General features: G+C 46.7%; 1 protein-coding gene across 3 annotated transcripts in view; it reads left to right on the top strand.

Annotated features, from left to right (window-relative positions):
• Positions 1-12,427, top strand: part of PLP1 (proteolipid protein 1) — a 183,975-nt gene that overhangs the window by 53,997 nt on the left and 117,551 nt on the right. For all 3 annotated transcript variants that reach the window (XM_069748664.1, XM_069748665.1, XM_069748666.1), the window contains exon 2: positions 5,430-5,616. In XM_069748664.1, the coding sequence (XP_069604765.1) occupies positions 5,430-5,616 (187 nt within the window). The remainder of the gene's footprint in view (positions 1-5,429; positions 5,617-12,427) is intronic.

The following is a 12,427-nucleotide window of genomic DNA, read 5'->3' as shown; positions in this document are numbered from 1 at the left end:
GAGGTGATGGCTGATGTGCGCACTGATCTAAAGGAAAAGATGGCCGAGCAGACCAGGATAGAGCTAGCCAAGATGGAGATGGCAGAGCGGACCAAAGTGGAGCTGGCCAAGATGGAGATGGCAGAGCCAAGAGAGGAGAGTCAGCGAGCAGGGGAAGATCTGGCCTTCGACCAGGTACCTTCAACAGTAAGCCACAAAAAGATCCAGTATAATGCCTTCTGACAGTTGGGGGAGGCAGAGGAAGACATTGATGGCTTTCTGCAGGACTTTGAGCGGCAGTGTGCCCTTCATCAAGTGAAGCCGGAGGAATGGGTTCAGATTCTGGCCAGCAAGCTGACAGGCCGGGCAGCGGACGCCTATCGCACGGTACCTGATGAGGACTGTATGGACTATGAGCAGATCAAAGAAGTGATCTTGTCCCGGTATGCGCTGACACCGGAGGCATACTGCCAAAAGTTCCGCGACTTATAAAACGCGTAACCGATACCCACGCTGAATGGGCCTGTAAATTATGGCGGTCACTGCTACAGTGGGTACAAGGGAGCCAAGCAATCACTAAGGAGGATGTCCTCCAGCTCTTCTTATTAGAACGATTCTTTAATGGACTAACCCCCGAGACACAGGAATGGCTTCGGGACAGGGGGCCAACGACTCTTGAGGAAGCCGCTCGTCTGGCCGATGAACATCATGATGAGAGGAGGCCTCAGTTGTCCGGATCAAAGATGGTCACTAGGGGTCCGCCCATGGACCTGGAGGGCCCCAAACCACCAAAGATTGTAGGGGGACCAGCTAGAAGCCCGGCCTACCACAGTCCCCCTGGGGCGCGATGCCACACCTCTGCCATCAGCTGGGCCACCTGCAAAGACAATGTCCCAACCGGACTCAGCATACCCAGTGGCCAAAGGCGGGAACAGCTACCTTCAGCCGGGCTGCTGTACACTGCTACCAAGGTGAAGCTGACCTGGCATTGGGGCCTACGACTAACCAAGGGGTGGAAGAGATGGAGGAAGTGCTGCATGAAGTAGACCCCGTGCAGGCAGCCCGGGCAGATAATCAACAACAGCATCAACAGGTCGTGTGGGTTAATGGGAAACGTATGCAGGGACTAAGAGATTCCGGGGCAACTTTGACCCTTGTGAAGCCTCATCTCGTCCAGGACCAAGAAAAGACGGACCGGACAGTGGCAGTCCGTGTAGCAGGGGGAGCTATACATCGACTGCCCACTGCCAGGATTCACCTGAACTGGGGAGTCGGGGATGGCCTTGTTGATGTCGGCTTGATGGAGGATTTGCCTTGCTGGGAAATGACTTGGGGCCCATGTTGTCTGCATTCTCGGTTGCCCCTCTGGTTGAGACATATCCTGTGACCACCCGGAGACAAGCTCGAGCTGCGGAGGCGGAATCACACTCAGAGGAGGCCCAGGTAAGACATCCCAGCCCTACACATATTCCCATAGCCAGACACATTGCTTGGACCACCCCAGATGAATTTAAGAGGGAGTTACTTGAGGATCCTTCATTGGAGGGATATCGTGGGAAGGCACATGAGGGGAGAGGGGTACTGGAAGGGGAACAGTTTGTATGGAAGCAGGGACTCTACCGGAACACAGAGCAGCACCACAAAGGGATGAGCCCCACTATAAAACGACAGCTGGTAGTTCCCAAGAAGTATAGGCAGGAGTTACTGCGAATCTCTCATGGCCGGGCACTTCGGTGTCAGTCGCACCAGGCATCATCTGACACAAAACTTCTTTTGGCCGGGAGTAACCTATGATGTTCGTCAGTACTGCCAGACCTGTGACAGTTGCCAGAGCATTGGCAAGAGGGGGGATCGATGCAAGGCCAAATTACGCCCCCTCCCCATTGTGGAGGAACCATTTAGCCGAGTAGCGGTCGATCTGATAGGGCCGTTAGCCAAATCCAGTCTGTCAGGGAAAAGGTATATATTGACAGTGGTAGATTATGCCACATGGTATCAAGAGGCGGTTGCGATACCTAACATACTGGCAGAGACGGTGGCAGCCACCCTGCTCCAGGTTTTCTCACGGGTTGGATTTCCCCAGGAGATTATCTCGGACCAGGGTACCCAGTTTACAGCAGAGGTGACCAACCAACTGTGGAAGCTGTGCGGTGTAAAGTCCATTAGAAGCACCCCGTACCACCCGCAAACCAATGGGTTGTGTGAACGCTTTAACGGGACATTAAAACAGCTCATTGGGACTTTTACCAGGACCTACAGGGACTGGGAGAAATTTTTGCCACACCTCCTGTTTGCCTATCGGGAGGTGCCCCAAGAATCCATGGGGTTCTCCCCGTTCGAGCTGGTATAAGGGAGACGGGTAAGGGGACCCCTAGACTTAGTGCTAGAACACTGGGAAGGGGAGGGCCTCATAGAAAGGGTAACTATTGTACCCTATGTGCTGGAATTCCGGGACCGCTTACAGGAGCTGACCCAGGCTGTACGTGAGAACATGCAGGTGACCCTGCGGCGCCAGCGCATATGGTACGATCTGAGGGCCAGAGAGCGCACCTTGGAAATAGTACAGAAGGGCGTGGCAGGGGCCCTACCAGGTAGTGGGGAAAATAGCCGACACAATCTGTAATGTTGCTGATTGTGACGACCCCAGGGTTATCCGCATGTTCCACGTGAATATGCTGAAGCCCTACCGGGAGCGCCCTGAGGAGGTAGTGGCCATCTGTGCACGTGAAGCTGAGGATTTAGCCGGACTTCCCTTGCCGGATGTCTCAGGGGAAGGGACTCAGTCTAAAACATGGGACCAGATACACTTGGGTGAAGACCTAGGCCCCCGGGAGAGACAGCAGGCGGAGTTGTTGAGGCAGCGACGTTTTCGGGGAGACCAGGGTACACTCGCCTGGCACAACACAAGGTTGAGACCCAGGATCAGACCCCCCTGCGACAAAACCCCTTCCGCGTCCCTGAGTCGGTACGAGAGGGGATGCGACAAGAGATACAAGAGATGTTGCGTTTAGGGGTCATTGAAGAGTCAGATAGTCCCTGGTCATCCCCCGTAGGGTTAGTACCCAAGAAGGATGGGACTACACGGTTTTGTGTAGACTATCGTAAGCTCAATGAGAAAACAGTGATGGATGCATATCCCATGCCGTGTGTGGATGACTTGTTAGACCGGCTGGCGGGGGCAAAGTATTTGACCACCATCGATCTATGGAAAGGCAACTGGCAGATTCCCCTTAGTCCTGACGCTATTCCCAAGTCGGCATTTGTCACCCCTTTCGGCTTATTCCAGTTTCGAGTTATGGCATTCAGAATGAAGAATGCCCCGGCGACCTTCCAAAGGCTGGCTGTCCGGCTTCTGGATGGTCTCCAGGACTATGCTTGTGCCTACCTGGACAACTTTGCCATCTACAGTGCGACATGGGAAGAGCATCTAAATCACCTAGAGACAGTATTGGACAGGATCCACCAGGCCGGAATCACCCTGAACCCAAACAAGTGTCACGTGAGCAAAGCAGAGGTTCAGTATTTAGGGCATTGGGTGGGAAGTAGGAAACAGTGACCAGAACCAGCCAAGATTGAGGCACACTGCAGTAAGGGCAATATAACTACTCGCACACAGGCGGGAACAATAATTAACAACGCTGCCGGTCACTGCAGAGATGCCCGATTGCACAGGACAAGGTATGCTGCCACCAGCTCCGATTAACGGGTCCGGAGCCAACCCAAATCAGTAGCGTAATTCACCTTCGAGGACACAGTTCATATAGAGCAGGAGAGACAAGCTTAGCAAAATTATATATTTTACTCCGTAAAAGATAGGCAGTATTTACAGAAATATTAAAGATATAAAGGAGAGGAATTCATGTGTACATTGCAGATTACAAAATAAAATAGGATTAACATTGAAAGACACTTACATAGCATTATGTCATGGCATCATCATGGCAGCCGTGTGCTGTGCAGATACATCCAGGTGCATGAGCAAAGCTTTTTTTGAGCTGTTCTTAGCTCGTTTCCTGGACCAAAACTTAAGCACAACTCAGCTGGCTTAAAGATATGCCCTATGGTCATGACATCACTAAGGGGCTGAGTAATGATATGCAGTGATCTGATAGTTAACTTCTTGGAGTCTGGAGACAAAGGCATTCCTTTTAGTGGGAGGGGCTGCTGCACCCTGGTCTCCCATTACACTATATAGCAGGGGAGAGGGAGGGTTAGAGGCTTTACAGGATTGGTCGCCTGCAGTTTAAAGCCACACCCTGCTGACACACTAGTCTCAAGTTGCACAGTGTATTGTCATAGAATTTTGTGTCTATATCAGCGAATGCAGTGGAAGCTGGAAGTGGGGTTGAATCTGCAGCGTGTGTGTGACATGGTAATTTCTAGACTAATCTCACATTATGACATTGTTGGCATTATTGTGACAATGGGCTACAAGTTTACCATTTTAAAACAACTGTCAGAGGATTTTCTCATTATTTCCCCTGATTGACCCTTACCCTAAAATAGACTTAAAGAAGCTTTCCCATGAATATTTTTTTTAAATTGTATTGAGACTATCCGGCTAACTCTATGTGTGAGACTGAAGTCCCTTTTTCTATGAAAGTCTATAGAACCTCGTTCTGACGTTCCATAGATTTACATTGTAAAAGCCACTGCCTGGTCACGCAGAGCGCTGCTTCCAACTTCACTGGGAGAAAAGACTGCAAAGACTTAACCCCGGAGTCTCCAGTTCCCAGGAGACAGAGGAGAGACTTGAGGATCTCAAGCGCTGCTGGTGACTGTACCCACGTTGGAATAAGGACCCTCCAGTCAGGACCTCCCTGGACTGATAAGTTACAAGAAAACTCGTTAGTCATTTTGATTCCGCTTAACTGTTTACTGTTTACTTTATCTCTATTAACCCCTGTTTACTCCCTGCGAGGAGAATCTTACTCCTGTTAATAAATTCCCCTCAACAGTTGGTCTGTCTGTTCCGTGGTGATGTACTTAACCCTGCACTCTATTACACATGTGCCATCTGATCTGCAGCAGGAGCCGACTGTCATACACCATGTGCTCATATCCCAGCACTTTACTTCCTCAGATGCTTCTGTGAATAGTGACAGCAGTTTGAGAGAAGTTAGAGACAGATCACTGTCTTTGATCGCATCTGCACCCGCCACACCCCAGTGCAATCACTGGCTGCCAATGAGTTGCTAACAGCCTCCATGTCTGTTATACCATTCAGCCTATGAAACACTGACAGCTTAGATAATACATTGTAACAGTTCATTGTTGGGGATGTCCGGTGTCACACCGCCACCAATGTCATAGTGATGACCTATCCTGCAACTGTGACCAGACCTCACCTTTAATGTAAAGAACTGGACAGCGGGAATTGTGGTTTAATTTAAATGTGTAATCTTCAAGTGTGATTTCCACATTAATGTAATTTACCGTCTTGATTGCAGGTTGGCACGCTGGTTGCGTTCGTTGTATGGTCGGAGTCCCAGTTGCTTCAGTCATTGCCACTGTCCTTTGTTTTGCTGGGGTTGCCCTGTTTTGTGGATGTGGCCACGAAGCTCTTAGTGGAACTGAAAAACTAATTGAGACCTACTTCTCCAAGAACTACCAGGAGTACGAATATCTAATTCACGTGTGAGTATCTCCATCATTTCCAACAGGGAAGATTTGTTCTTTGCGGGCACATATAATGGCTGGAAACCATCTGTCTGCAGGAGGGCCTACTTTTTACAACTATTTTTGGGATTCACCTATAACTGTATGAACAGGAATATTCCAATATCCCTGCTCTCTGCAATGTCTGTGATTTCATGAGATCTCGCAAATAATACTGCTACTGTAATGTGCCCACTGTTCATATAGCCTTAGCTTCCATAGTTTCAAACTTTCATGATACAAAGAAGACACAAGTCCTTCTAGTTCAACCTATAACCTAAAATGTCACAGAGGATGGGAACACCCCATGGGGCAGATGCTATTTGCCCCATATTAGAGGAAATCCCTTCCCAATGCCAAATATGGCAATCAGACCATTGCGCTGAATCAATGTCCCATCCTCTAAACCTCCAATATTGTTTTCTAGGCATCCAGGTCATTCTTTCACTTTTTTAGTGCATTGACCATTACAGCAAGTTGTGGAAGACAGTTCCTTAGTTAATCACTGCTCACGTACAGTGCCATTTAAAGGGAACCTGTCACCCCCCAGGCCTTTGTTACTAAAAGAGCCACCTTGTGCAGCAGTAATTCTAAATTCTGAGAAGGTGGCTCTTTTAGTTCTTGATGCTGTAACTGCAGAAATAATCGATTTTGCAATTTGTCCAAAATACCTTGAAACAGTCCTGGGGGCAGGTCTTTCCCCCCTAATGCAGACGCAGCAACACCGTCACTCATGCCCTCTTGGCGCCTAGCGCCGCCTCCTCAGCATTGTTTTCAACTGTCCCGGCATTGCGCTGTTATCTTATGCCTTGGGCATGCGCAGTTAGCGCTGCCCGTCTTCTGACATCGTTTAATGTCTTGCTGACTGCGCCTGTGCGGCCGCGCTGCCCAAGATCCTGCCCCACAGTGTGAATAAATCAGAAGACCTCATACATGTGGTTCACAGACGTCTCAATGAGGCCTTAAGGTACCGTCACATTTAGTGACGCTGCAGCGATCTAGACAACGATCCCGATTGCTGCAGCATCGCTGTGTGGTCGCTGGAGAATTGTCACACAAACAGCTCTCCAGCGACCAACGATGCCGGTCCCCTGGTAACCAGGGTAAACATCGGGTTACTAAGCGCAGGGCCGCGCTTAGTAACCCGATGTTTACCCTGGTTACCAGTGTAAATGTAAAAAAAACACTACATACTTACATTCCGGTGTCTGTCCCCCGGCGCTGTGCTTTCCTGCACTGTCAGCGCCGGCCAGCCGTAAAGCAGAGCGGTGACGTCACCGCTGTGCTTTATGGCCAGCCGTCGCTCACAGCTAGTGCAGGAAAGCACAGCGCCGGGGGACAGACACCGGAAAGTAAGTATGTAGTGTTTTTTTTTTAACATTTACACTGGTAACCAGGGTAAACATCGGGTTACTAAGCGCGGCCCTGCGCTTAGTAACCCCATGTTTACCCTGGTTACCAGTGAAGACATCGCTGAATCGGCGTCACACACGCCGATTCAGCGATGTCTGCGGGAGTCCAGTGACGAAATAAATTTCTGGACTTTCTGCTCCGACCAACGATGGCACAGCAGGATCCTGATCGCTGCTGCGTGTCAAACTCAACAATATCGCTAGCCAGGACGCTGCAACGTCACAGATCGCTAGCGATATCGTTCAGTGTGACGGTACCTTTAGGCTATGTGCACACAGTATTACACAAATGCCCAAACTACCATTAACAAGGATTAAATTAGATAATAAGATAGAATGTAATGACACCAAAGAAAGAGAAATAAATTCTTATAGAGTATAATCCTAAAATAATTTTAATTAAAATTGAATAGAAAGTAACAACAGATAAAAAACAGAGACTGCTACGCAAAATTCAGGGAGCATAGAGACTGATCGACTAAAGTAACTACAACCCCTGGCAAAAATTATGGAATCACCGGCCTTGGAGGATGTTTATTCATTTTTTAATTTTGTAGGAAAAAGCAGTTCACAGACATGGCACAAAACTAAAGTCATTTCAAATGGCAACTTTCTGGCTTTAAGAACCACTAAAAGAAATCAGAACAAAAAATGTGGTAGTCAGTAATGGTTACTTTTTGTAACCAAGCATAGGGGGGAAATTATGGAATCACTCAATTCTGAGGAAAAAATTATGGAATCATAAAAAACAAAAACAAAAAAACCCTCCAAAACATCACTAGTATTTTGTTGCACCACCTCTGGCTTTTATAACAACTTGCAGTCTCTGAGGCATGGACTTAAAGGGAACCTGTCACCTGAATTTGGGCAGGCGTGTACTACGGAGGACATAGAATGAACTTCAATCCAATATTGCGGCCAGCATGCAGCCAGCGGGTAAGGAAAGGGTGAATCAAACACCCGAAAACTCCGCCCATATGACCAAAAACTGGTCCCGCCAAATTCAGGTGACAGGTTCCCTTTAATGAGTGTCAAACAGGACTCTTCATCAATCTGGCTCCAACTTTCTCTGATTGCTGTCCCCAGATCAGCTTTGCAGGTTGGAGCCTTGTCATGGACCATTTTCTTCAACTTCCACCAAAGATTTTCAATTGGATTGAGATGCGGACTATTTGCAGCCCATGACATTGACCTTATGTGTCTTTTTTGCACGGAATGTTTAGACAGTTTTTGCTCTATGGCAGGATGCATTATCATCTTGAAATATGATTTAATCATCCCCAAACATCCTTTCAATTGATGGGATAAGAAAATGTCCAAAATATCAACATAAACTTCTGCGTTTATTGAAGATGTAATGACAGCCATCTCCCCAGTGCCTTTGTCTGACATGCAGCCCCATATCATCAATGACTGTGGAAATTTGCATGTTCTCTTCAGGCAGTCATCTTTATAAATGTCATTGGAACGGCACCAAACAAAAGTTCCAGCGGGGCGTGGCTTAGGCGCAGGTGATGTAGGTCGCAAAACGTGCGAGCTCCTGAGGTAACCCTCTAACACAACATATAACGCGATCTTTTTTGAAAATTTTTACTTCCATTCATATTTACTTTTATTCAGAAATTTATTGTGCACATTTTGAGACATTTTTTGCCTTAATTGGATAATCCTAGAATTGTTTATCCTGTTTTGAAGATGACAGACTTAAAATGGCATCATCAAACGGCTTGTCCCTGTGAGTGACTAATTTTCTGAGGTAAAATAAGCTACAGGATTACAATTTTTCTTTTTAAGCATTGTGTTTTTTATTTTTTTATATACATTTGTGTGGATTTATGACATTTTTAAAACAATTCTTGCTTTTAGTTTTTTTTTCTGGTTTACCTGTTTTACCTTGTGTCTGTGAGGTTGCTATGGTTACCTCAGTAACCTCTATTGCTCTGCTGAAGACATTGTGTTAATTTCTATTAATAACATCACGTGAGGTGTTTTTTGAGGCTGCCCCTGCCATCTGGGTTTTTTTTTTACCCTTTTTTAATTGAATTTGTACCAGGCACATCATCTTTGAGGGCCCTGTCACGGCCTGTCATAAGTGCTGGTGGTCCAGCAGTTTTTCTTTCAGTGACGTCACTGCTAATCGAGCGGTGTGACAGACTACCAAGAAACACCTCCCTCGATCTTCCTTAGGTTTGCCCCTACCCAACAGGGTTTTTTCGCCCCCTTTTGACTACGTTTGGACCTGGCACACAGGGGTTGAAGATTCTGTCAGGGACTGCTCCAGGTGCCATCTTCCTCCATCTCAGTGACGTCACCATTAATCGGGCGGTGTCACAAACTGCAACGGATCACCTTCCTTGAGTGTGCCCCTACCCTATCGGGTAACTGTATTTGCTGTATTTAACTGTTTAACTGTATTTGCACCTGTCACTCCGGGGGTGAAACTTCTACCATGGACCGCTCCAGGCACCATCTTCCTCCGCTTCAGTGACGTCATCGCTGCCTGCGATATTCTTGTAAGTGCTCAAATTGCTTCGGATCCACTTCAGAAAACTTCCTTTGGGTTGCCCCTTGTGAACCGGGGGGTCTGGGATCTATTTTGCTTCTGTTTTCATTGGGCACACCGCCCAGGAAGATCCAGTCACGGACCGTTGTTTCCATCGGTTCCCCGGCTTCTCCTCCTCTGGCGTTGATGTCACCACTGACTGCGGCCATCTTCTGGAGGCTGCAGAAGATTACAGCTGCTCTGTCTTTGCATAATATTGACTTATTGCTTGCTTGGTTTCATTGAGGGTGGGGAAGGGCCGGATATTTTTATTGCCTGAAAAGGACTTTTTGTCCGTTTCCTTTTAGTAGTTACTTTTAAAAAAGTTGAAGTTGGTTCTGATAATTATAATATTAATAATAATAATAATTATGTAAAGCTTATAACAAAATTATATTGTGTATTTATATATCTACATATTTACTTTTTAGGTCACTTTTACCTGAACCTTATTGGGAGATAACATTTTAAACTAAGAGGTTGCTAAAATATATAACAAGTTTCTATGTCATAACCTATACAATATCGCATTGTGGTGGGACCTTGTCTTACCTTCAATCACTTTTCTATAATACTGCTGGACACCATGAGTCATCTCACCTCTAAATTGCCTATGGCTAAATCATCTGGTTCTTCAAGAGCTCAAAAACAAAATAAGGACCCACGGGCTAATCGTGGTTCTTCAAGGGACTCGGTTAATTTGCTGAGTCCAGTTAATTCTTGTTCTCCTATTGAGAGAGAGCTCTCACAGTCCTCTATCAAGGTCCTTTCTCATTCCACGTCCTCGCCTAAAGCTTGCTTAGCAGAGCTCAGTGTGGAACTTCCCTCTTCACTCATTTTTACTGAGACCATGGACCTCTCTTCCTCTTCAAAGAGGAAGGGTCCCTCAAGTTGAGGGGAACGCGGTCCTCCATTACCAATTCTTCGGAAGAGGACTCTACTAATTATTCTCCCAATCCTAGTCCAAAAAAGTCCAAACTAAGGACCGAGAAATCATCTGTGTCTTCCCAGTCTTCTTGTACCTTTCATGATGCAACGTCGCTTGAGGCGTGTATGGATACTCTGGTTGATAAACTTAGCACCAGATTGCTTCTTGATATGGACAACCAGACGAATATATTTCAGGAGACTCTTGAGTTTTTCACTTCTTGGTTGGATAACCATGAAGTCAGACTGGGAGAATTGAAAAAGACACATGCACTGTCCCTAAAGGAACAGTCTGACTCTAAAGGTACCTTCACACTAAACGACGCTGCAGCGATCCAGACAACGATCTGGATCGCTGCAGCATCGCTGTTTGGTCGCTGGAGAGCTGTCACACAGACAGCTCTCCAGCGACCAACGATGCCGGTAACCAGGGTAAACATTGGGTTACTAAGCGCAGGGCTGCGCTTAATAACCTGATGTTTACCCTGATTACCATCCTAAAAGTAAAAAAAACAAACGCTTCATACTTACCTTCCGCTGTCTGTCCTCGGCGCTGTGCTTCTCTGTACTGGCTGTGAGCACAGCGGCCGGAAAGCAGAGCGGTGATGTCACCGCTCTGCTTTCCGGCCGCTGTGCTTACACAGGGCAGAGAAGCAGAGCGCCGAGGGACAGACAGCGGAAGGTAAGTATGAAGTGTTTGTTTTTTTTTACTTTTACGCTGGTAACCAGGGTAAACATCGGGTTACTAAGCGCGCCCCTGCGCTTAGTAACCCGATGTTTACCCTAGTTACCAGTGAAGACATCGCTGAATCGGTGTCACACACGCCGATTCAGCGATGTCTACAGGAGGTCCAGTGACGAAAGAAAGTGCTGGCCTACTAGCTCCGACCAACGACATCACAGCAGGATCCTGATCGCTGCTGCGTGTCAAACACAACGATATCGCTAGCCAGGACGCTGCAACGTCACGGATCGCTAGCGATATCGTTGTGAAGTTGTTTAGTGTGAAGGTACCTTAAGTCAGAGATTCGTCAGTTGAAGCTTAAGTTGGCAGATCTAGATGACAGATCCGGTCGTAACAACATTAAAATTAGAGGTATATCTGAAGATATCTTGCCCATTAAGCTCCCTGAGTTTGTTAAGGGGATTTTTAGGAGGATTATTCCCAATCCTTCTGTCCCTAAAGACCTCCCTAGAGATGTTATCATGAAAATTCACTTTTATCATATTAAAGAGAAAATACAAAGTCTGGTCAAATTTAAAGGATTCCCGGAACCCTATTACCATTTTAAGTTGTTTGCTGACCTGTCCAAAGCGACTATTGAGGGACGGAGGCACTTTAGATCACTCACCTCCATGCTGAGAAAGAAAGGCCTTCCTTACAAGTGGGGTTTTCCTCTGAGGCTCATCTTTAATTATAGGGGGGGAAAATGCAGTTTTTCTTACACCTGAGGAGGGTCTCCTATTTTTGAAATCCCACGGTGTTATTTCTTCCGTTCCTGCATCTACTTCCATAGGTCCAGACCATGTCACTTGAGCTCAATTTGTCATTTTTTGATTTAAGTACCTGAGTTTTCTAATATTGTATGATATTGTACTTCTATTATTCATTTGTTCAATCATAAATATTTGTTATTGGTACTAATGAAGGTCTCCTTGGCCTTGCGCTGCATGGACTTTCACCCCCCCCCCCCCCCCCGGTACATGAAGGAGAGCCATTTTGTTGGTTTCCCTCTAATGCTCTGGTATTGTAAAGTTTAAAGTTTGTACTTTTCTTTGTCTATTTATTCTTGGTAGTCATTTCTTTTTCTTGTTACTTTCCAGCTGGTGATTGCCTACTAACACCAATTTTGTCTTTCTTTTTTCTCTCATGGTGCTTACTTTGGTTACCTACTGTATAATGGGAGGG

This window comes from Ranitomeya imitator, chromosome 2 (genome assembly GCF_032444005.1).
Source record: "Ranitomeya imitator isolate aRanImi1 chromosome 2, aRanImi1.pri, whole genome shotgun sequence".
In the NCBI taxonomy this organism is placed as follows: domain Eukaryota; kingdom Metazoa; phylum Chordata; class Amphibia; order Anura; family Dendrobatidae; genus Ranitomeya; species Ranitomeya imitator.
The sequence above is the reverse complement of the archived record's forward strand: the minus strand, read 5'-3'. Positions and strand labels throughout refer to the sequence as shown.